Source organism: Kogia breviceps, chromosome 2 (assembly GCF_026419965.1).
Source record: "Kogia breviceps isolate mKogBre1 chromosome 2, mKogBre1 haplotype 1, whole genome shotgun sequence".
Taxonomy (NCBI): Eukaryota; Metazoa; Chordata; class Mammalia; order Artiodactyla; family Physeteridae; genus Kogia; species Kogia breviceps.
The window spans coordinates 15,952,439-15,978,299 of NC_081311.1; the positions used below are offsets into that span (position 1 = coordinate 15,952,439).

General features: G+C 43.2%; 1 protein-coding gene across 2 annotated transcripts in view; it reads left to right on the forward strand.

Moving 5' to 3' along the window:
* The window catches only part of ABLIM1 (actin binding LIM protein 1), a 237,490-nt gene that overhangs the window by 170,133 nt on the left and 41,496 nt on the right, over positions 1 to 25,861 (forward strand). The window contains exons 7-9 of one of the 2 annotated variants that reach the window (XM_067024591.1): positions 12,783 to 12,870; positions 16,177 to 16,235; positions 19,160 to 19,243. In XM_067024591.1, the coding sequence (XP_066880692.1) occupies positions 12,783 to 12,870; positions 16,177 to 16,235; positions 19,160 to 19,243 (231 nt within the window). The remainder of the gene's footprint in view (positions 1 to 12,782; positions 12,871 to 16,176; positions 16,236 to 19,159; positions 19,244 to 25,861) is intronic. The other variant, XM_067024592.1, reaches the window with a different exon arrangement.

The following is a 25,861-nucleotide window of genomic DNA, read 5'->3' on the forward strand; positions in this document are numbered from 1 at the left end:
ATTGAACTCGAAATTTATGATTTGTGCATTTTTTCCAGTGTATGTTCTACTTCAGTAAAGAAGTTTACTTAAAAGAAAAAAAAAATTAAGGTGTACCTCTTCCCTCCTCCAAAGAAAGGGGAAAAAAAAAAAAAAGTGCATTCAGGACTTCCTGCCTACCTGGTAAGGGAGAACATTGTGATTTAATATGTAAAATGCATGGCGTTCTTTGTGACAACGGAAAGAAAAAAAGCCCAATTGTAGAACAGACTGTAACAACAATTACCTTGGTCAGGGAATACCAAGTCTAGCTAACACCCAAGGAAATTCAACCCCCAATCCTTGGGTCCCTGGTTACCCTCTATACTATGTTGTATTCCTTAATAACTTATTGGAAAAGACTGATGAGATGATGTTATCCATGCTACTTAATCAGTTCCCGGTTTCAAGGAAGTACATGTAATACCTACGAGACATGACATGACTTAATTGGATTTGAAGATGACAGGCAGGCTGGAGCTGCCAGGGCTGCTTTACAAGGATTTAGGATCACATTGTCCCATACCACGAAGACCACCTGTGTCAAGAAATAACATTTGAGAGAGTTGTTTTTAAAGGACTTGGTGTTATTTCTAGTGGTTTTGGTCTTTTGTTTTGTTTCATAACATTTGATCACACCGTTTGAATGGTTGGGGGTGGGAGGGATCGTGAAAGTAAAATTTTTGTTAAGGTCTTAAAAAATCATCTAGTCTTCCTTGAGCCTTAGCAAACTGTAAAATATGAAGACCTTAATTTGGTACAATAAACCTTTATTTGTATTCTTAAAAAAAAAAAGGAAGTTGAAAGATGATACTGTAAAGTCATAGGAAATACGCCTTTTTAGGGCAGATCCCAGCAAGGGTCTCCCCTCGTGAATGGAGCTGCTGAGGGTAGGGAGGCTGGAAGACCTGGTGCTTCTGAGTACAGTCTGGAGTTGGACAGACTGGGGTTTAGACCACAGTTCCATTCCTTGCTAACTGAGTAACCTTGGGTGATTTCTTGATGTCCCTAAGCTTTAATTTCCTCATCTGTTAAATGGACATAGTACCCCCATCACAGGGTTGTAGGGAGGGGTCAGATGGAATGTGGTTTGTGAGGTGCTTAGCGTAGTATCTGGAAACGGTTAAATACTGAAATGACAGCTGGGGCTCAGAAGTTCATCCTTTAGTTCTCTTTTGGCCATAATTGTGCAGGAAGTGGTTGCTCAGCATCTAGAGATTTGGGGATAAGGGCTTCTGTTGGCCTATTAATTTACCCGACATTTCTAGAGAACTTGCTCTGTGGAAAGCAAGAGAGATCCTAGAATTATGATGACTCATGTGTGGCCCACGTCTTTAAAGGGGGGGGATGTATAGTCTAACGTGAACGAGAGGGAGCGAGCTCACCCGCACTTACTGGTACCAGATACTTACTTTGGTATGAACGGAACTTGCCTTTGGTTATTTGATTTTCATAACAATCCTGTGTGGCAGGTTTTCTTATGCCAGTTTTTACAGTTGAAGAAATAAGTCCAGAAAAGTGCCCAAGGCCACACCATCTGCAAGGTCAGAGTGCAGACCCTGTGTTCTCTTGATTCCAAAGCCCATCTCTTTCTACTCCATGTTGGCCAGTGGGATGGGGCAGGCAGCCCAGCCATAATGTAACTGAAAGTGGGGTCTGGCTGCTCGCCTCTCAAGAGCCAATAAAGAGGCCAGGTTGGTGGAAAGGGAAGTTTGTTTTACTTCGGATGCTAGCAACCGGGGAGGGTGGACGCCTGTCCAAAGGCCAACTCTTTGTCAAGCTCTGACAGTCATCTTGGAATTGGTCATCGGTGGTCAACCAGCATCATCTTGATTGTTTCAGGTACAGTTAATCTTCATTTTCAGGTTCCGTTCGTTTCCATTTCTTTGAGGCCAATTCTCGGAATTGTGGCAGCTTATGCCATGGCTACAGCCTGGTCATCATGTAGTTCACTTCTTCCACCTGGCGGGGCTTTCAGTATCTATAAGACAGCTCGCAGGATACGGCTCAGAATATTGTCTGTAGCCCTTCAGGAGGACCTAAAGGTCCTTGACTATGTTTAATGACTAAACTATTATTATTTGGTCTCCTTTGACTGTTTTCCTTTGTTTCTGCATTTTCTCACTTCTCTGATTAAACTTATTCTTTGGCTAAAGTTTTTCCACAGACAAAAGGCAGGCTGAGGACATGGGGGGGAGGGCAAGGACCATATCGTCCTTCTCCATTTCAGTAATGTTAGAGGCAAAGTTAAATGTGTGGGACAGCCCAAGCCCAGAGCTGTGGGAGCACCAGAGAGGAGAGGTTAGTTTCAAATGCAGTTATCCGTGCATTTCAGATTTATGTTTTGCCTTCAGTGTAGTTATTTGTTCTGCCTTGAAATTTGGCAAACTATTCAAAATACATGTTAACAAAACTTGTCAATCATTTTGGCCATCTTTTTATATCATGCAGGATATTTCTATTTATTTTTCTAGTTGCCTAAGATTTCTGAAACAAGAGAAGTATTGTATCCATGATGTGGTGATATCAGTACAAGAGGATCAAACTTGTGTCCAAAGACCTGGGATGTTTCCTAGTTCTGACACTTAGCTGTGTGACCTTGGTTTTGGTGCAGCAAGTCATTTGGCCGCTGAGCCTCGGTTTGATCACCATAAAACATGAAGGATGATGTCACCTGCTTCAAAAGTTCAGAGAAGGGCTCCCCTGGTGGCACAGTGGTTAAGAATCCTCCTGCCAATGCAGGGGACACAGGTTCGAGCTCTGGTCCGGGAAGATCCCACATGCCGCGGAGCAACTAAGCCCGTGCGCCACAACTACTGAGCCTGGGCTCTAGAGTCCGTGAGCCACAACTACTGAAGCCCGCGCGTGTAGAGCCCGTGCACCACAACAAGAGAAGCCACTGCAATGAGAAGCCCACGCACTGCACTGAAGAGTAGCCCCCGCTGGCCGCAACTAGAGAAAGCCCACACACAGCAACAAAGGCACGATGCGGCCAAAAATAAATAAATAATGTTTAAAAAAAAAATTCAGAGAAAACTCCAATTAAATATTGTGCATGAAAGCACACAGCCAAAGAACCAGCCTGAGAGATTCCCGGTAGCGACACTAAGGTTAATGACATAGGTTTTCGTTTCAATGTCTCATGTGGTCCCCAGCAAGTTATTTAATCTCTCTGCAGCTCCATTTCTCTTGTTGTACAAGAGAATAGTGATTCCTCTGAAGAAAGAGAAATACTGATTAAGATTAGCAAATTAGACAATTGTTTTCTAATCCCTTTGAAAATGTTCGAGTCTTTAGACAACTGCTAACAGTACAATATTGCACACATATATCTAGCTTTCTTTATATGCAGGTATATTTTGTTCTGCAAAAAAATATATATATATATTTTTCAACAGCTTTCCAAAAGCAATGAATGCATGCACGCCCTGATGTGTCCTTGTGAACAGTGCACAGGAAAGTTCCTCTGGTCTTCTGGTCAGGTCTTTCCCCCACTCCCTACTGTTTTCTTTCTTTCTTTCTTTCTTTCTTTCTTTTTTTTTTGTGGTATGCGGGCCTCACTGTTGTGGCCTCTCCCGTTGTGGAGCACAGGCTCCGGACGCTCAGGCTCAGCGGCCATGGCTCACGGGCCCAGCCGCTCCGCGGCATGTGGGATCTTCCCAGACCAGGGCACGAACCCGTGTCCCCTGCATCGGCAGGTGGATTCTCAACCACTGCACCACCAGGGAAGCCCTCTTTCTTTCTTTTTTTAAATTGTCCTGTCTCTTTATTTATTTATTTTTTTTTTGCGGTATGTGGGCCTCTCACTGTTGTGGCCTCTCCCGTTGCGGAGCACAGGCTCCGGACGCGCAGGCCTAGAAGCCATGGCTCATGGGCTTAGTTGCTCCGCGGCATGTGGGATCTTCCCGGACCAGGGCACGAACCCGTGTCCCCTGCATCGGCAGGCGGATTCTCAACCACTGCGCCACCAGGGAAGCCCTGTCCTGTCTCTTTATTAAAGAATAGTTTATGTACCATAAAATACAGTTTATTTTTATTACATTTAAACAGTTGTGCCGCCATCACCACGATGCAGTTTTACAACTTTTCCATCACCTCATTTTGACTTTGCAGTCAGCCCTGCTCCCAGTCTTATTCCCAGCCCCATTTCCAGCAACCACCAATCTACTTTGTATCTCTTTCCTTTTGCCTTTTCTAGAAATTTCATAGAAATGGAATCAATATGTAGCCTTTCGTGTCTGGCTTCTTTCACTTAACATGTTGTTGAGGGTCGTCTATGTTGTACGTATCAGCGGTTTGTTCCTTTTATTTAAAAGCAGTAGCTTTGCAGTATTGCATTATTTGAATGTTCCCCATTTTGTTTATTCACTAGCTGAGAGTCATTTGGATTATTTCCAGTGTGGGGCTATTTTTGGAGAACGCTGCTGTGAACTTTTGCATATAGGTCTTTGTGTGGACATAAGTTCCCATTTCTTTTAGTTCGAAACCTAGGAGTGGAAGTGCTGGGGTGCATGGTATATTTATGTTCAACTTTTTGAGAACCTGCTAAAGAGATTTCCAGAGTAGCTATACCACTCTCCTATTGCCATATAACTTTTAGGACTGGCTTGTCAATGTACAAATAATCTGACTGGGATTTTGGTAAAGATTACACTGACTCTATTGATCAATTTAAAGAGACCAGTTAGGTCTCTCAGGAATGCACACATGTACAGATACTGTTTATGTAGCACTGTTAAACTGCAAAGACTGCTTAAAAGTTTTTGCACTTCAGTCCTTGGAAGGAGATGAGATAGCAGTAACCATCTGCCAAAAGCCAGTATGCTGTCACACCGGGATGTTGCAGCCTTTTTTATTCTCTTATATTTTGAGCTGGTCAGAGGGAAGCAGAGCGCTAGAATGCCGTTGCGTATTTCTCTCTGCACCGTTTTGTGCATCTTCTCTGGGGAAGCCCAGCCGCCGCCCCTCCCCCTGCTGTTTGGAGCAGGGGCCGCAGTTGGGGCTATATAGTCAGCGAGGTGGCAGGGCTGGCTGCAGGATGCTCTTCTCTGTGCAGACTGGCTGTGCACAGATTTGTGGGGAGCCCTGTGGGCTTTGTGCAAGCTGCCTGGGCAGACTGATTTATTCACCTTTGCCCAGGATCCAAACTTTGGGCCAAGGCACACCCTCAAGATCCTGCCTAACAGGATGCTGCATCAGGAAAAAAAAAAAAAAAAGCCTCCCTTAACCAGGGGAGTGGTAGCTTCGGGATCAAGCTGGTCCAGTTGCACTGGAAACCTCTCCCACTTCAAGGGAAGAAAACAACAAATGCAGAAAAGACTGAGTCAGCCATCGCACCGCATTTCTACAGGAGAAAACTGGGAACTCACATGAATCTGCCTCTCCCTCCCCACTCATGCACCTGCCGCGGAAGCAACATCCTTGTCACTCCCTTTGGCTTCCTCATCTACTGTCAGGTTTCCCCAGTTCACAATGATCTGCATGGACTTAGGTCGGTGCTTCCAAAATAAAACAAAAGAAGCTTATTTCTGGGCCCCACCCCAGGGCCATTGAACCCACTTTTAAAAGGCTCTTGGGTGTTGCTTATCTGCGGCAAAGTTAGAAAACCCCTGACCTAGGCCAACACACTAACCTCCAAGTGTTTGCATGTCCTTCGTCTGAAAGCACCATCAACCAGACCCATGTTTGCGAGAGTCTCAGGGACAGAAATGCAATTTGTTTATTCCTTTGGGTATTCTGAGTACCATCTCTGGATCAAGTTAGATTTTTTAAATGAGACCACAAGCCTAGACCTTGATAGTTCAGCTTCCCCTGTGAGAATGATTTCATTCAACGACCTTTCAGTGCTACACCCTCAGTTTTTCTCAAGGATCTGTGTAAGAAACAACTACTTGGACCTTTCCAGCCATCATCGGAATTAGTGTGGAAGGCGTCTTACTGCTCCAGAACTGAGGTACCCCTATGAGAATTCCTTTGGTGCCTTTTGGAGGCAGTTTACGTAAGAGGAGGCCTGGAGTCAGGCGACCTGGACTCAGCCCAGCTCTGCTTTTTGGAAGCATTGGGAGCTTTGGAGAAATCGTTCACTTTGAGCTTTCATTTTTTGCTTGCGGAACAAGATTGTAAAATAGCACCGACCTCACAGGGCTGTCTGAGAGCCATCATCACTCAGAGCCCTTGCCTGGAACAGAGCAAGACCCTCCTGAACCTCAGCCTGCGGTGACTGTTACTAATTTAGAATCAGGAAGCCTTGCCTCTCTAGTGACAATTGTATGTGACCATTTTTTTTCACACAGTGAGACTTTCGGCCCATTTTCCCTTTTGTCCTCATCTACTGCGAAGCTCGAATCCCAACAAACATGTTTGCCTGAGTGTGGAGCCTTTTGATTTTTTTTTTTTTTCCTCTAAGGTTTTTGTTCCATTGTTTTCAGGTCACAGCCTTCTCTGATAAGCATCTGGAAGTCCTTTTTGGAAGGAGGCGTGGCATAAGCTTTAAATTGCTGAAGGTTGACCTCAAAGGCCATGTTTCCTATCTCCTGGGCAGTATCAGGAATAAAGCACTCCAAGAGAAAAGGGGTAAAGAGAAACTGAAAAGGGCAGTTAGCCATTCCGGAGCTAAGCAGATTATCTGTCCAAGGACGGGGTCTATAATTACAGTTCTGTTTTCTACTCCCAGTGGCCTGTTACACTGGCACAGGGCTTAGGGCGTCAGAACTCCTGGCTGTCAGACACTATGGAGTCTTCAGTTAAATTCCATTCCCTGCCATCAAGAATGTCCTTTCTCTACCTAGATTACTTTTCTGTTAACACTGCCATGTGAGCTTGTAGAGGGACAGAATTTCACACAGAATCAGAATTTTACAGCAGGATGGGACTTGAAATTGTCTAGTCCAGCCCTTCACTTTTTACAGAGAAGGGTCCTGGGCCTTGGAGAGGGTAAGTAGTGACATAATTGAGGTCCCATGAGTAAGAAATAAAGAAATAATACCCCAGTCTCCTGATTCTGAATCTTGTAACCCTTTCCCTGCACCCCGTGTCCACAAGGAGTTCAGGGCTCCTTTCTCCTACTTTATAGCAGGTGGTATTTCCCCAGATGGTATTCTCGCCTGTATGATAAAGTTTATACTTCAAGTTAGAGATTAACTAAATAGGAATAATAACCAGAGAAGTGTGACTTAATCAGCACCATTAAAGGCAAGTGATTTTTAGCACTTTGAATGTGTATGCAGGTGCTTTTATAAAACTCAACTAAATAAACAAATCGTTTACGGTCCATAGAGTTTAATGCCAGCCAGAATGTGGACTTTTTAACGTGTGCATTTTGAATATGTGAAAATAAGTAAGGTTGTAATTTTTTAAATAGCAGGGTACAAAGATGGACGGAAAATGGTGATGACAGGGCTGTGGTGAGCCCCAGAGCTACGTCTGGCCTCTCGGGCTGAGGCAGAGCTGGTGTTCCAGGGTGTGGGTCTGGGGACAGGTACCCGGTGACCACTGCTTGTGAAGTCACCTGTCACAACAAAGCCCACAGTGCTTCAAAAGTTTGCAGTCAGGGGACTTCCCTGGTGGCACAGTAGATAAGAATCCTCCTGCCAGTGCAAGGGACACGGGTTCGAGCCCTGGTCCGGGAAGATCCCACATGCCATGGAACAACTAAGCCTGTGTGGCACAGCTACTGAGCCTGCGTTCCAGAGACCGCGATCCACAACTACTGAACCCAGGTGCCACAACTAATGAAACCCGTGCACCTAGAGCCTGTGCTCTGCAACAAGAGAAGCCACCGCAATGAGAAGCCCGTGCACCACAGCAAAGAGTAGCCCCCTGCTCGCCGCAACTAGAGAAAGCCCGCGTGCAGCAACGAAGACCGAAAGCAGCCAAAAATAAATAAAATTAAATCTTTAAAAAAAAAAATAAGTTTGCAATCAATAGCCTCCTCTCCACAGTGACTTGTGTGTTCCTCATCTGTTCGTAGATGGACGCTGTTTAGTCTCATTTTGCTCATGATCTGAAATACTTTTCCTTCTTCTAAAAATGACTCTAATTTAAATGCTTTGGATTCAGCTACATCCATTTTTTTTGGTTAGTTTGCATATCACCCCGTCTGTGTTCAGCTCTGATACCTTTCCTGGCCCTGTGCACAGGGCTTGTCTGTGAACCATCATGGGTGCCTGTGTTAAGAAGAAGTGAAACAGGGACGGGGTGGCTCACACATGCAAAGGAGGGGCTCCCCTATCCTGAGCACATGACCCTGTGCCCCCCGCCCCCCAGGCCTGCACTGCTGCACAAACAGAAAGACTTTTAAACGGCTGTGCGACTGCCCTTTGATTCTGGCTCACCGTATCTCTTGACATGTTCAGCATCGTGGGATGAAGCAAGTGCACGGGTCAAGACCGATGCCCCTGGCGTTACGCGGGCGGTGTTTCTCAGCGGTGATTTTGCTCGTGATTTACAGAGCAGAGCCCTGCCACAGGAGCGCTTGACAAATCTTCCGTCCGTCTTGTGTGACAGCTCATGTAACACAGTTACTCTCCTCTGCCTGTCCTTGGGAAAGGGCGGCAGCATCCAGAGAGCCTCTTGTCAGCATCCCAAACCGCGCTAACAAGCCTTTCTGTAGATGGCCCTGGAACCGTCTCTGTGCAAAGGATTATTATGTTGTGATTCCTGTTATTATTGTATGCGGTACATCACAACATTTTCAAAGTGTCATTTGATCGTTCACCGTAGCATCGCTGTGAGGTAGATACAGCAGTGGGGCACTGTATGGTTATTAGTTATGGTACTAGTTAGGAACATGTGCTCCAGAGCCAGACTACCTGCGTTTGCAGCCTGGCCCTACCACTTTCTATCTGTGTGACCAGGAACAAGTTTACTAAATCTCTCCAAGCCTCAGCTTCCTCATCTATAAAGTAGGGAATAGAGGTTATTGTGAAACAAATGACTGAATGTTTATGAAGTATGTAGAACAGTGACTGACACAGAATAATCATCAAAATGTTCACTTTTATTGTTATTGTCACCATCTTTTGTCATCATCATCTCTACTTTGCAATAGAGTTTCCAAGAGTTTGTGATTTGCCCAAGATCACGTTGGGTGTTATGACCCCAAGAGACAATGGACTTTTTTCCTCTTAGTCTTTTATTTCCTTATTACACAGTAACATAAAAATGAATTCTTGTAAAAGATCAAAGCAATACAGAAACATATAAAGGAAATTGTTAGGTTCCCACCCTGCTCCTTCCTCTTTCCCCACAAGGAACCACAGAAAACTAACTGGGGTGCATTCTCCCTACCTTCTCTCCGTGCAGGGCACACATATAAAATCAATATACATATATATATATGTGTGTGTCCTCTCTGGCATAAATAATAGTAACAGTGCCTGACTTATAGGGCTGGATGTTGGGGGGCAGAGGGTAAGGGCAGGCAATACACTAGCCCTCTCATCAGCGCCATGAGTTAAGTGCTATTATTCTACCCATTTTACAGCTGTGGAAGTGAAGGTTAGGGAGATTGTCACCTTTACGGGACCACAAAGTGCTGAAACTGGATTTGGATCCAGTCAGACTTACCCCAGTATCTCCACACTTTTGACCACCACTGTATGTGGCTATATCACAGGCGTTATTTTTCCACTTGATTTTTTTTCTCTTAGTAGTATTTGTTTGAACTCTTTCCATATAAATACATATACGTTTACTTCTTTCTTTTAATGGCTACATGAGTCATTATTTTATTTCACTACTTTCTTCTTTAGGTTGCTTCTGTTTCCTTGTTCTTTGCTGTTACAAGTAATTCAAAACTGAATATCCTTAATACATACATTTTTGGGTACATGTGTGAGAATTTCCGTAGAATGGTTTTAACAAGTGGAATTGTTCATCAGGGAGTAGTATGTATATACACATTAAATTTCAGTAAACATTGCTTTCCAAAAAGAATTTTGCTCACCAACAAGTGTGTGAGAATGCCTGTTTCCTCACATTACTCTTCTTATCTTTGCCAGTTTGTTGAAGGAAAACACTCTTTTTCTAAATTGTGTTTCCCTGATTCCTGGTGGGGTTGAGCTAATTATTTGGGGGGTTATCTACCTTTCCTCTGGAAATTGCCTTTTGCCCATATTGCCATTTATTTTTCATTGTAGATGCTCTTTATAAATTCTGGATAATAATCTTTTCTCTAAAATGCATGACAGGTATTTTATCCCTGTCTGTAACTTTGTTTTATGTCTAGAGATTGTGTGTGCATGTGTGTATGTGTGCAGGCACACGTACACAGTCAATATTTATCTTTATTGTTTCTAGGCTTTGCCTTGCTTAGGAAAGCCTTCCCAAGTTTGTTAAAACAGTCTCCTACATATTCTTCTAATATTTCTATGATTTTGTTTTAACTTTGTACCTCTCTAGAATTTGTTTTTGTGTAGGTTGTGAGTTAGGAATCTAGATTTAACTTTCTCTAAGTGAAAAACTCATTGTTCTCACCTTTAATTGAATGACCCATTTCTTTCAACTCATTTGAAACACCACCTTTATCATGATTCTCTTGTTGTATGTATGGCTGTGCACCTGGCTCCTCTCTTCTGTCCCACTGATTTATTTTCTATCCCTGCACCAATATTAGAACACTTTAATTATTTTAGCCTTAGAATAACTTTTTATTCGGGAAGGGAAAAACCCCCTTCACTGCCACTCTCTTTTCCAACGCAGTTTTTATATTTTTGTGCATTTTTTTTATTCCATGTGAACTTTTAAAATCAGCTTGTCTAGTTCTATAAAAGAAACTCCTGTGTGTATTTTGGCTGAGAATATATTGCATTAATAGGTTCATTTTGGATAATTTGGCATCTTTACTATATTTAGTTTTCCCATCCGCAGGTACCATACGTCTCTATTTAAGTCTTTTATGCCCATCAGTTAAGATCCTTATGTAGATCTTTCATCGAAGGGTTTATTTGTTGCTATTACAATTAGGGACCTGTTTTCCCATCACCTGGACTTAATTTGTATTACTAGTGAATAGGAAAACTGTTGGTTTTTATATATTAATTTTTTATTTAGCTACTTGACTGAACTCTTTTATTGGTGACCTTTATACTGATTTCTTTTTCTTGATCTATCACATAGGCTAGGACTAAAGAAAAATGCTGGTGAAAGTGTACATCTCTGCCTTGTTCCTATCTTTAATTAGAATGCTTCTAATACTGCACCACTAAATATGGTAGATACACTTTATCAGCTTGAAGAAATATCTTTCTATTTCTGGCTTACTGAGGGCGTGTGCTTTTCACTGCAGACTACACCAGATTCCTGTCAAGGGGCCTTAATTCTGTCCCCTACACTTTCCTTGAGAATTCAGAGATTGTCCAAATGCCTGGGACCTCCCAGCATTGATATCCCAGCTGACCCAACACAGTTTAGAACTGAGTAATATTTTCTCTTCCTCCTTTCACTCACATTGGACCCTAGATGGCCGAAGAGAAAGGGCTACTTTGTGTGAACATTTCCTATACTCCCCTCACATGCCTCCCCCCACCCATCCCACCCCACCCCCTGCCGAAAAAATAAATAAATAATGCTGTGTGGATAAGAGCAAAATTCCACTTCTGGAATTTTCTGGCAGGCACCACTGAAAAGATTTCATTCCTGGCTTCTGCTTGTAAATAACTTCCATTTTTTTTCCACTGGGTTATCTTGAGTAGCTGACCACCATCTCACACTCTAGTAGCTAATTGGTTTCATAGTTTCTACAGAAGGGTGTGAGAAAGGAATCACTACCTGACCTCTGATTTCCTGTTGAGATTTCATGCAGGCACAGGGTGAAGTCACTTCTAACTCTGGGCTCTCAGCAGTGCCTTGTGCACAGTTAATGCAAAAGAAATGTTTTTATGGTCGACTGATGAAATGATTTAATTGCAGAGTACATATGATAATTTTGGGGTGGCAAGACTTTTTGCTAAGATGTGGACGGAAGGATTTTGCTTTGTCGGGCATGCATTTGGAGCATGACTCTAACGGGACTTGGAACCTGTCTACAGATTTGTCCCTGTGTCCAGTGACATTTTGCTTTGGGGAAGTCAACACCCACTGTGGTGGCATCTGTCATATTTAAGAATGTGAGATGCCCAGGAATAATGCAGAGCCACCTCAGTGAAATGCCTTCTTCAGAAAACAATTAAAATGAGACTTTGGCAAAAGATTGTTATGAGCAGCAGAGAAGAGAGTTGGGGCTCCTTCCAGGATAAAAAGCAGCGGATGATGTCTTTTACTGTGGTTTTTCTCATCTTGATGTAAGCTGGGTAGATTATATTATTTTCAGACTCTTTAGCTAGGAAAGCAAGAGGCTGCTAAATAGGATCCTTTCTTTTGATTGCTTTAGTACAAACCAACACTGGCTTACAACATCAATTTGGATGTTAATGTTTTTGAGGTGGGCTTGTTTGGGAGATGGAGTGGACTCATCTCAGGCACATGCTGTATAACTGGCAGCCGTCCAGGAGAGCCCAAGCTGAGAGACAACTGGATGCCAGAAACCCCAAGAGGCAAGGCAGCCTCACATGGCAGGCACAAGTAGCTGGTCTTTGAGTCCCTCCCAGATCCAGTGGGATCAGCTTCAGCTTCTAGGGCTGTTGGTATAGGAAGTTTGGTCAATTGGACAATTATTTTTCCTGCCCAGCTTCTTCTCTTTTCCTCCAAATTTCCACATCCAGAAAAGAGACCGGGAGCAGTGACCAGTAATAGACTAACCTATTTTCCTACCTCTTCTCTTGCAGGCAGGTGACAAACATTACCACCCTAGCTGTGCACGATGCAGCAGATGCAACCAGATGTTCACAGAAGGAGAGGAAATGTATCTTCAAGGTAAGGTGGACTCAAGAATCCAGTAAGTTCTCCCCACCCGGGGAAAGAAAACCTTGCTATGTTTGTTTTTAGAGAAGGAGGCATTTCTTTGGCTGCAGGGCTCTGTGGATCCAGAATGAATGTAGCCAAATGTTACCCTCATCAGTTAGTATTAATCAGACAAGCAATTGACACCCTGGCAGTGATTCCCCGAGACTGTTAACAGAGGAGTGTGTTGCTTCTGGATGAATGAATTGGACTTGATGTTTGCTGCTGTGGAGGTTAGGCAAGAGTGAAAATCAGCCACCCCTCCTCCCACCCAGCCCCCAGGAATATGCTTGGGAAGCAAAAGATCAAAAGAGGGAAAGCATTTCTAGAAATGTTACACATTGGATGGCTACTTTGTCATTTCTCACTTCACCGTCCTAGGGGAAGGATTTTGGGGGGCCTCGCAGGCTGCTCTTGTCCAGGCTTTCAGAAAGAAGAAAATCTCATATTTGGTGAATTGCATCACAGATGTACTTCATCCCATTAAGATGACATAGCTGTCATAGTGTAAGAGAGAGGGACAGAGAGTCAGAGGACACACCCAAAGTCCCTGACAGAGAAATTGAGAAGTTTCTGGTGCCAAGGAAGGGCTCATTACCAGAGGGCCATTCCATTTTTTTTTTTAATGAAAATAATTTTGAGGAATTTTCCCAGTGTACAGCTATGATTAGCTTTTGTCTCCTCTAAAATTCTGAAGCTTCTCAGAGAACTTTAGGGGAGGATTCTCCTCCAGTCAAACAGCACCATCTGTGCAAGCATTTTACTATTTTTAGCGGGGAAAAGAGTCATTAAATAGACAAGGGCTTATCAGTAAAATTAGCAAGAACCATGAGAGCTGTTCCTTATTCCGCTTCACTAATTACTGGGTCTCATCGGCCTTTACATGTCATTTCTTCATCTCTCTCTGCATGTAACACTATGTGTAGTTTTAATGAATGGTTTGCTTTGCTCTCAATTTTTGTTTTTATGCAACTAAGAAAAGTCTCTGGAAATGATTCTTGAGTATTAGAGCAAAGCTTTGGCTACTCTCCCCTTAAAAATGCTAGCTATACGAGGAATTGACAACCCGAACATCCTTTTAGCTTTAGAAGGATCTCCCTGAAAAATTTTGATTAAAGATCTCGCTGAATTTTAAAGGGCCCAGTAAGGGCAAGTGAGAAGCACCAAATCCGTGGTCTCACGTGTGCTTTATATGACGCATTTCCCTGAGGACAGGCTGTGAATCCATGAGAGCGATAGGCAGGTGTCGGTTTATATTTTCAGCATGGAGCAGATTTATTCTTCAGTTGGTCTCCAGGCTCTGTTTTAGATCTGAGCGTGTCAATTACGGCACTCACAATCAAGGTCCCAAGACTGCATGTCACCCCTGTGTCTGCTGAGAACCCAGCCTCAGGGTTCTGTCTGGGTGCAGCTCTGCACGTTCACACGGTTCTGGAAGCTGAATAGAGAGGGTGATTTCAGGCTGTGCATGAGTGCAGCACATTCACACTACAAATAAACAACTCTGTTAGTTTGGGCTACATTCAGAATTTGGGGATTGTTGTAAATCTCTCCTGGAGTTGGGCTTCTGTGTTCTTTGCCTGCCCTCTTGGCATATCCTTGAAGAATGAGCAGTTTCATCTTCCCCAGCATCAGACGTTCTCTCTGGCTCACATTCCCTATGTGTCTGACCTCTGGAGAACAGTGTGACACCATGTGCACACCCGGGATTCCGGGCCAGGACGCCCGCTCAGTAGAACCTCCACAGCGCACGCAGCTCCTGGACCCAGCCCTGACCCCCGGCCCTTGGCTCTCCATATTAAGACGATTTCCTGTGCTTTGTAGCCAGCCTCAGAGTAAATGCTGGTGCTGAATGGAGTATGTGTCTGCCTGGTTTTGGTTTGTTTGATCTTTTTTTTTTTTTTTTTTTTGGCCCTGGGTTAAGCAAGATAGAAATTACTGCTAAATAGAGATTAAAGTATTATTCTGATATAAAATGTATTTTCCCTGTCATTAATTTAATAGTATTTTAGTTCAGTGGTGTAAAATAATTCAAGAGTTATTTTAATTTGATACTTTTCAAGTACACACAGATTGCTGCTTGAAGAGAGAAAGATTTCAGCAATGAAATATAGAAAGTCTAATATTCATACTGAGATTCCTATTAAGTTTATATCATTTACTTACTGCTTCCCACTTAGTGGAAACTTTTTCAAATTTGTGTGTGTGTGTGTGTGTGTGGTACGCGGGCCTCTCACTGTTGTGGCCTCTCCCGTTGCGGAGCGCAGGCTCCGGACGCGCAGGCTCAGCGGCCACGGCTCACGGGCCCAGCCGCTCCGTGGCACGTGGGATCTTCCCGCACCGGGGCACAAACCCGTGTCCCCTGCATCGGCAGGCGGACTCTCAACCACTGCGCCACCAGGGAAGCCCCGCTTAGGTCTTTTTAATTCCCTCTTCAAGTTCTTCTGCCCATTGCACATTTGAACATACCCTTACGTGAACATATAAGACTTACATATAGGCCTTAGCCATAAATTACATAGATTGTCTATCTAGGCATAAAAAAATCATATAGGCAGACATTTGATTCTTATAAGAAAAGAGCTTTTGATTGGATATAAGTGTTTTGCTTAGTTCTTTGGTACTGGTACCATCTAAGAAAGTGCTTTACACTCCTATAAAGTGAGGCATTAAACCAGGAACAGAAAGTGACACTGAATTAGTGCCTTCATTAGTTTAAAAGTGAAGACTTTTTGCAGTTAGTTAAAAGGTTAAAAGTTAAAGGAAAACTTGTGGATTTGTAAATGTAACTTTCAACCTTTCTGCTAGTCAGATTGATTTCCTGTGTCTGCTGGATCAACAAAAGCTTCAGTGAGTTTTGCTTCTGGTTATAGGCGATCTGGTTTGACTTTATGGCCCTCATCTAAGTTGCTTGGTTGTTTTGATGTTATATAAGCATGGCTTATGGCTTATATTTCTGAAATTAAATGCAGCTGTTGCTAAGCGCACAGACATTACTTTTAAAGGATAATGATACAGTTTAAAAACAAAAACAAAAACCACCACCCAGTCAAGAACTAAATGTCTCTTTCATCAAGACACTCTTGTGCCCAGTTAGTGGTCTCTGTGGTCTAGGATTATGACTGTTATAGAACAAGTTCAGACCAGATGTGGAAAACGCCCCTGGAGTTTGAACTGTCATGATTCACTTGGGCACAGGGCCACTCTCAGAAGTTCTATCTAATAGGACTCCGGCTGCTTTCCATTTCCTTTATTCTTAGCCATGTGTTGTCTTTCCAGGTTCTACCGTTTGGCACCCCGACTGTAAGCGGTCCACCAAGACCGAGGAGAAACTGCGGGTAAGGAAGGCAATAGTGCCCCGAGGCCGGGTGCACTTGCTGGGCCCTGTGTTTGTAGTCACTAATTTTGGGGACTGGAGTTTGGGTGAAAGTACTTTTTTTTTTTTTCTCTGTAGGAGACTAAGTGGAAAGACCATTTGGCCAAGAAAGGAGGTTCCCTCCTACCTTAAATCAATGGTGGTTTTTGTTCCAAATGCTTGTGTTGGACAAAATAAGCCTTGCCCCATAAGTCAGGTTCTTAGGAAAGCATTCAAGGGAAAAGTCAAACCTTACAGATGTGAAAAAATGTTTCATCAAGTTCTAGGTCCAACATCTGGTGACCTCATCACTGGGCTTTTTTTGTATGTTGTCCATAATATCACTCCAACCCAAACTCTGAGGCCATTACTCAACTCTTCCTACGTTTGATTGGCCTCTCAAATCCAAATTCACCAAGTGGCCTCCATCTCCAAAAGCTGATGATTTGTCAGATAAAACCTTGGGGGAAAATCGTGATGAGCCCAGATGTGTCAATGTAAACAGGTATTCTTGAGTGTTTTTGTAACTTAAACCTTAGGTAGCCTCAAAATGTTTTTGTAACTCCCTAGAACATGGACCAGTCGGGCAAGAGGATAGATTCTCTTTATTTCTCACTTCTTTTATCTTTCTTTCCTTTTTTTTTTTTTTTTTTTTTTAAATCTCTCACTTCTAAAGCCTACCCCTGGTCTTACTCAATTCTCAGATCACCTCCAGGTGACAATATTTTATCTGTTTAAAAAGCAAAGAGCTGTACACAGTTGCAAGGCCATGATCATAATCTGTATCTTACTCAGATGCCCCCAGTTTTTCACTTGGGCTGTGAAGTATTTTTCAGAGGAATAATCAGACTGGACCCCAGTCTACACTCCCTCAGTTTAGCTGCCTTAGTGGTACCCTTGGAAAAACTGGAGGTTGACTAGGCCACCTGGTGCCTCAGGGAAAAGAATGGGCTGAATTTGTTTTGAAAGCCAGACTCTAGAAGACTCTAGAATGTGGTATCATTTCTTCTTGATCTGCCATTAGCAGACATAAGGAACAATGTCTGTAATCCCCAGCAGCTGCATAGCAGCTGCATAGCTGCTGCATTGATGTGGCCCGATCACTAATGTGTCACTTGTGAAGGGGTGACTTGGCTTCAGAGAAATGATTATCGGTGAGACCCATTTCTTTTTGGCCTGCCACCCTGGGAATGACAGCTCTTACTTTCATTTTCCAGTATCTTTCCTTTATTCTCAGCAAAGCCCAGGTCCTCCCAGGAGCTTTATTTCCTTTGCTTTTTTTTCTGCTTCAGCTGGCATCTGTAAGATCAGATGGAGATATTTTGCCATTTGCATAACTTGTCCCTTGCCTGTGACCCTGAATAAAAGCAGTTGTCTTAGAATTCAGTTAATGTAATCAGACTTTAAGTGTAGGGGGAAAAAATCACTTTTTCTCAAAATAATTGAATAAAGACCAGACAAACTGGAGAGGAATTTGTCCACCAATATCAGGATGATTTGGTCCCTGTTTCAACATAGAGTTTCAGCTTGAGCATGTGTACCTAACCCTCCCATCTGTCAGTCAGTCAGGTGCACACTGGAACAGTCACCAGACTCTGGGATTTTTGAGGACCCATGGATGTTTTGAAAGCAGTTTATCATTATAAAATACTGGAACATTAAAGATAGTACTTACTGTCACTTTTATCATAAGAATTAAAAATTCACAGCATAGCTTGTGGATGCTGCCCCAAAACCACCCAAGTAGTTAGTGGTCGGCACTGTCTTTACAGTGTTGCTTCAGTTTCTTGAATAATCATTTTTACTTCATCCCTGATGAAGTGTTTTGGGAGATGAAGAGAGGAATGCTAATGTGGCCAGACTGAATGGAATGTGTCTTTTCTCTATAAGGATCGCTTGAATTTGCAGATTGTGTTACTAAAAAAAATTTTTTTAATCAACACTCTTGATCACATCTTGATGGAAATCTATGGATAAGATTATGAAAACAACTAGTGAGATACTTCCACTCATTCTGGCCAAGAGGACCTGTTGTTTTTTCTTCCTTTAGTGAAACTTTCCAGAGAATTCCAAAGTTCTTCTCCTAAAGCCAACATTTACCACTTCCAGCCCTCAGCTCACTCACCCACAAAGGAGGAGGAGGATGCACCTCCGAGGAAAGAGGTTCTGACGTGCCCCCCAAGTGGGGTACCGGCTGACGCTGGTGGGATTTAAAAGAGGCTAGATCTTTGAAGAAGGAATAAATCTTGTGCTCTCTTAAGGAAGGGTGTGTCTCCAGATGACAGTCTTGAGCCAGGATTTCCAAGCCTTTTACTGGGTGTCAGATCAGTGCAGTTACTATAGCAAAATGAAAATGTTTTAAGACTCCTTTGGCAACCCCACTGAGTAATCCATGTTCTTGCTACTTCAAGAATTTGTGGGGCTTTTGTAATAACAGATTCATAAGAACATCTCTCAGTGGCTTCCTTGGCTTCTCACTCTTCATATATCAGAATATCTAAGCCAGAATAAATGGAAAGGGGAACGATGGTGTGTTGGAACATAGGTAAACATACTGTAACTTGAAGACCAGTTAGGGAATTCCCTGGAGATCCAGTTGTTAGGACTCCGCGCTTTCACTGCCAAGCATGTAGGTTCAATCCCTGGTCGGAGAACTGGATCCTGCAAGCTGCACGGCACAGCCAAAAAAGAAAGAAAGAAAGAAAGAAAAGAAAAAGACCAGTTACTATGCTTTTAAACATGGACCCCAAACACACAGACACACACACACACACACACACAACTAAAGTGATGTCACTTGTCACTTATCAAATTAATTTTCCTGACGGTTTTTTTCTGTTTTTGATAGTGTTTCTGAATCGAGGCTATTTCGTTGTTCATTCTTCCCTTTTTCATGTTTCATGGCAGCCACGGAACATCCGTCACTCTCCATCTGATTTCTTTTATCCCAAAAGTCTGATTCGACGCACAGGATGGTCCGCGTCTCTGCAGGTTGGCGCTGTGTCTGGGCTGAGGAGCCACTGTCCTGGGCCCCCGGCTTCCGTCGCTTTTCCTCCCCTCGCTGCTTTCCCCACATAACTTCCGGGCTCCTGCAGAGGCAGATGCTTTTTCTCACCCCACAGAGTGCATCTTACATTCTGATTCCGGCTGTTTTCTTCTCTGGACGATGTTTTCATTTAGAGCAGAGACTAAAGCATTGTCTTCAGTACAGCGAGCACATTGGAAGTTACCCTTTTGGTCCTATGCTCACACATTTGTTCGTTGATCAAATATTTGCTAAGTCCCCAGGTATAGTAAGGAAGAAAAGACAGGTAAATAATTATAAAATGATATAGAAACGTATCACAGGATGTGGATCATAAAGATCAAAGAAGTTCAGATGAGGGAAGGGGGTCAAGGGGCACTTCCTAGGAGAAGTGGTCTTTGAGTTGAGTTATGGAGGCTGAATGGGATTTGAACACGCAGAGATGATGAGAAAGGCGTGGGCCTGGTGGAGAGAGCAGCAGAAGCATGGAGCTGGGGAAATGCAGTGCTTCGGGAGGGAGAGGTTTGGCTCCAGGAAGGAGTAGCGAAGTGGGAAAGGCAACAGATAAGACCAGGCGCCAGCTCTGCAAGAGGCTGGGAGATTGACATACACTTTCATTGGCTCTCCCTGAGAATCCCCGTGAAGTAGCTGTCCTGATTCCCATTTTACAGATGGAGAGACTGAGACCCATCATAGTTAACTAACTTGGGACCTGGGATTGGAACCCAGGTCTCTCTGAGCCTATAACTCGGGTTCTTTCCACTGTCCTACAAAGGGAGAGTGAGAGAGAAACCTGGGAAGGCAAAAAGAGGACAGCATGAAATACTGGCAAAGCCTGATAGTGTATAAGGAGGAGATGGTGTTTAAGGGCAGCACCCCCTGCCCAGAGCATCCCACAGGAACAGGGAAGGTACTCGGCCTGCTGTCCAGGTGAGCAGCAAGGCAGGGGGCTGTGTTCCCTGCACACACTTGACCTTCTTTCGGGGTCTCGTAGAATCAGTTGAAACCTTGGCCTGTGAAATGACGAGTGACTTTCCACAATCCTATCTGTGTCCAGAGGAAACCCATTTGACAACTCAGGGTTGCAGCACAGCTCTTTAGTCCAGGCTTTGTGCCTGTGTCTGCCAGAACTGTACTACAGACCAGGAGAGTTCTGGTGTGGATCTACTTTTATTAAAACTTCACCTTCGGGCTTCCCTGGTGGCGCAGTGGTTGAGAGTCCGCCTGCCGATGCAGGGGACACGGGTTCGTGCCCCGGTCCGGGAAGATCCCACATGCCGCGGAGCGGCTGGGCCCGTGAGCCATGGCCGCTGAGCCTGCGCGTCCGGAGCCTGCGCTCCGCAACGGGAGAGGCCACAACAGTGAGAGGCCCGCGTACCGCAAAAAAAAAAAAAAAAAAAAAAAACTTCACCTTCTTTCTTTAAATGATTTGAAAAGTGGTTAGAAGTACAGAGTTTCAGAGTAGAAAGAAACGTTTTAGATATCAACCTGCTAAGTTTCTTCATCTATAGAATGAAGTCAGCCCAACGCTACGCAGCTCATAAACAGCAAGACTTAACTGCGGACTCCAGGCCTCGAGTGCACTGTGTTGGCCCGTGATGCTGGGTTACGTGCAACATGTATATATCATACAGTCTTCCTCTATCTTACAGCTTTAGCTCCAGTGGCAGGGTTTCACGTACAGCAAACTTACAGTGTCATGAATCCAGAGGAAGAGCCAAAGATCATCCCACTGTAGTTGAGTGCTCAGAATTAGTACCTACTTGGCGAGAAGTTGCTTTTTCAACAGCTTTTGGGGTTTTCCCTGAAAGTATGCTTTATAACTCAAATAGTGTTTTATGTTGGTAGCCTAAGGCTATCGCCAAGTGATTCATTTTCATAACTTGAAGAAAAATACCATCAACTGTGATAGTTTTTGGTCTTCTACAGACCGTTAAGTTTAAGAGACACGGGGCATCTTGAGAAGTGGTGGGGAGAGAAAGAGAGAGAGAGAGAGAGGGTGGGGCAGGGGTCTGTCTTGAGAAGACCTTCTCTCTTCCTATCCTGTTGTTCAAAAGGGACATCTGATTCCCATTATCCAGCCTTAAATATCAATGAGGTCAACTGTAGCCCCATCACAGAAAGGTGTAAACAGCTTGGAACCTGGCAGAGATAACAGGCTATTTGACAAGGTCTTACTTCACCCATTGGCCATAGAGGAACAGCTCACAAGAACATTCGAGAAGCCTGAAAACGCCAGAGCAGTTCTCAAGCCACCCAGATATTTTGATCTTTTAAACATTGTGGCCCACACAGCAGCTCATTTCACCACGTAACATCAAGGAGCTTCAGTTGTTAGGTAAACTGTACACCTTGCAGGGACATTCACCATTCCATGCCCCGGAAATAAGCCTTGTTTTATTGTGGAGGAAAGTCATTTTATTATTTATATTCTGAAAATCTCCCCTTCTTTCCTCTTGCTGAATTATAGGTAAAGAAAATGGTGAAAATAGAATTACCTAAGAAAAACATTTTCTGGTTTTGCTTACTTAGAAGAGTTTTATAGGAATAGCAAATTTGTCTATAGGTAAAAGTTGGTACCGAGCATTTATAATTCCTGTTGTAATGCATTATAAACACGATATTCCCAGGCCCAAGTTTGTAATATTCTGGAATGGATCACTTGCTTACATTCTAAAAAGGGGCTTCTGTGTTGTGCCTTTGGAGGCTGAAGTATGCATGGCTGCCATCCAAAAGGGGCTTGAGTTTTTTTTCTTCTGAAACTAACCTTCACTATATTATAACGTACGCACTTGCAAACCCATAATATACCCAACAAATACCAAGTGTATATTTCTACAAAGGAACTAATTAGAGGCTTTAAGTATGTCTAGAGCAAGCAAATAATGCTGTTATTGTTTTATTAATGTTGCTACCATACATACCACTTTGTTCCCAGCTTTCACTCTGTTTGAAAATTTTATTCTTTTCGGTGTGTCTTTACAACTCATCAGAATGTATGGGTGTTAAGATGTATCCTGCAGAGACAGTGGGGACTGTTGGCCGTAGTAAAGGCTGACGGCCATTGTGCGCCTGGCTCCAGAGAAGGGGATGTGTGCCCGTGAGTGCCTCCTGCTTCCTCACAAGCACAAATTTCTTTTTCCAAAAGGAGTTCCCGGGAATTCCCTGGTAGTCCAGTGGTTAGGACTCTGTGCTTTTACTGCCTAGGTTGTGGCTTCAGTCCCTGGTTGGGGAATTAAGATCCCACAAGCCATGCGGCCCAGCCAAAAATAAAACAAAAAACAAATGAAAACAGAACCAAAAGGAGTTCCTTCTTTGCCTTAGCAGTGAACATGCAGCACAGGCAGGGTTTTAAAAGTGTTCCTTCTTCTGTGGCTGTTATCAGCACCTTGTCGGGTGAACTTCAGCAAAAACCCAAGGCAGGTGCTGTCAGCCTTAGCAGCACTTCGTATAAGGTGTCGGTCGCCTTACGTCGGCAGTTGTCCCGTAGGTGTTCGTATGAGCTCTCGGATCTGGGTTCTAGTTGCCTGTAGTTCTCTCCCTTCTTAGAGCATGGCTTTGGATGAATGCAGATTAGATGAACGTCGTCGATGCACCCCTGCTCCTGCTGAATGGGGGGAGGGGAGGGGCAGCAGGGAGCCCTCCAGCTCTCCCCTTCTAAGAAGGGGCCAAGTGTGCATGGTGGCCTGTGATTGGAAATAATCGGAAAATGTCACTTCTCTGGTCAATCTCCCGGCAAAGCTCTGGTAAGTGTTTTTTAATGGTGAACATTGAAGAAGGTTGAGAGCTGGGGGGGGGGGGGGGGAGGAAGCATAAAAAGGTCTCTTCAATGTAATTTTCATTCTGTGACTGTGCCTTCTGCAGGGTAGAACAGGTGGACAAAGTCAAGGCGCAAGGGAAAATATCAAGTGGAAGGTAGTTAGAGGGTTTTTTTTTTTAAGTTTCATACAGAAAACAAAAAGACTTGCATTTTCAAGCACCTGCTGTTAGTGATCAAATGCCATTTTTTTCTCTTTACTGTTGAAATGAACTATTAGTCAGGTGAGACCTCTCTTTGTCGATTTATTTATTTTCCCTTGAGGAAAATAAAACGCCTTTCTGAAATCAAAAGTAAGTATGTGAAGGTGTGCTGGAGAAATAAATGTAGATTTAGACCCCTTCCTCATGAGAGATTGAGTGAGGACAGCCACGTACAGCTACAAGGTTCTTTCTGAAGGATCCTTGCCTCTTGTTGCCAAAATAAGGATTAAATGATTTGCCTGATCTTGTTGGCAAAATACTTTGAAAGATCACAGCCAGTCTGTAATCCTTCCTATATCTACCTTGCTTTTTCCACCCTTCCCTCTACCTTTTAATTTTCCTCCAAAGATGGCATCAAAGGAAAGAACTGAACTTTTCCAACTGTGCTTTCAAGTTGTTTTTTTCTGTAAGGCATGAAGGAAAAAGTGATTGAAGGCGAGTAAGTAAATTGCATCTGCTTTAACAGCTTAACCACAGATCCTTGTTGCTTTTTCTCTGTAGAACAGACGTGGGCATACCTTTGGGGATACAAATTGGAAATTATCTTCATTTAGAATATTGGCAAGAGGGTATCCATCATAGCTCTCATAGGGAATTCCAGAAACAAAGGCTGTTGGCCCATTTGGGTTCTTGATTTAATTTGATGAATCACTGTTGTTAACTTGGATATCTGAATAGGTTAAAATAGTAATTTAGGTTCAATAATTGTACATAAGGATCATGTGGAAATATAGATCATCTGTAACTTTGTTACAGTTCAAAGAGGTGACACTAGAATTAAGTTAATGATAAAGAAGAAACTGTCAGTGGGATTCGAAAGAGGGAAAACATGTCAGTAAGTTGTTGCTTTTGAGGTTAAGATGAGTTTTAATTTGAATGTGTGGATATGAGCAGCTGTGTTGGAAGACAGCTCTGTGCCTTTTGAAGATGAAGGCCATCAGAGACCTTCAGCAAGTTATGTATTAATTAGAGGGAAAATACAGCTAGAAGAAGAAAAGGGGTGCAGTATTAATAAACGAGACGTTCATTTAAAATTCAGCATGTTTCTTTTCTTTCTCATTCTAAAATACTTCTCTCAAATTACACTGGCATTTAGGTCTTAACATTTGGATTTCTTTTGTCATATGATGTAATATTAGGATTTGGCTTTTTTAAATTAACACTTTAAAACACATAAAAAAAGAAAATTCAACATGCTTACAAGTCTAGATGTTTAGAATTGAAAGGTAAAATTCTAAATATTTAAGATTCAAACTCCAAAGTTAATAGTCCAGTTTTTGGAAGTAATTTTATGATCTTCCTAAGGGAGAGAGAGCTCTAACCTCTGCTGGTTGAACAAGTACACTTTGGGAGCCATTAGGGAGTGTGGCAAAAAGCGGGCACCCCTGTGTACCATTTAATCTTGGAGCACAGTTCAAGAGGCAGTGAACCAGGTACTATACTGGCAGGTCAGACAGGCCTGTGCAACTCTATGCCATCTGTCATGGAAGGGCATTAGTAACTAGAGCCAAGACGTAAGCAGGAAGTCACCATCTTGGAAGGATATAGATTCACTGCATGGAGTTCTCAAGAAGGGGAAGGACATTTGTCAGCTTCAGGTGGGGCTGCTGCCCCATGTGCTGAGATAGTTAACATACGTGAGTTCCAAGGTGTGGGAAGGCCTCCAAGGGTGGTAGCTGCAGGGAACTCTAGGAAAGTGTGGTCTGTGGAGCTCACATCTGAAAGGACTATCCTATCATGAGGAACAAAACAGAGGCAGTGCTGCCCTTCACTATTTGAGATGAACTGGCTAAGATCTCTAGTCTAATGTCAAGTGTCTGGAAAAGGCTGGATCTTTGCCATGTGCTGGGCAAGGTGCTTAAAGCTTTCTTTATATGTCTTGTCTCATTTACCCCTAGGAACTAGGGGTTGTAGGTACCCTCTCCTCCATTCTATAAGTAGAGAAGTTGAAGCTCAAGGAAGTTAAAAGAAAAATAAAATGAGAGAAAGGAAAGAGACACTCATGTAATGTCACACAACTAGGAGAGCCAGTGTGTGAGCCAAGGTATTTGACTCCAAAACCAGCCTTTTAACCCCACTAGATTATACTCTACAGAAGTGTGTTTTATCCCATTATTTCATTTTAAACAGGACAATAAAGACCATTGTAAGAAAATAGGCAAACAAGAATAACCCACAAACAAGATGCCTACGGAAGTAAAGTTTAGAGTAAGGTTAGGAGGTCAGAAGGAAGCAAAAGCAAACAGTGGCAAATGCAGTGAGAGAAAGAGCAGATTCTGTACCTCCAGGAGATACTGTAAGCATTTCTCCAAAACTCTAGGTAGTCTGAAGGTGCACAGAGCACAGCGAGCTCTCTAACAAGAGCCAGAGCAGTAGTGGATTTGGTGAACATTGGCTCGACTTTGCAAACTGACTCTGAAAATACTGACTATGAGACTCTAACATCTTTATTTTGGAATCAGAGAATCCAGGACAGTTGTATGCAAATTGGAGGTGATTCTGATCTGAACACCTCTGAAGAATCAAATGGGACTTGACAAGAATTCAGATTGTCGGATAACTTA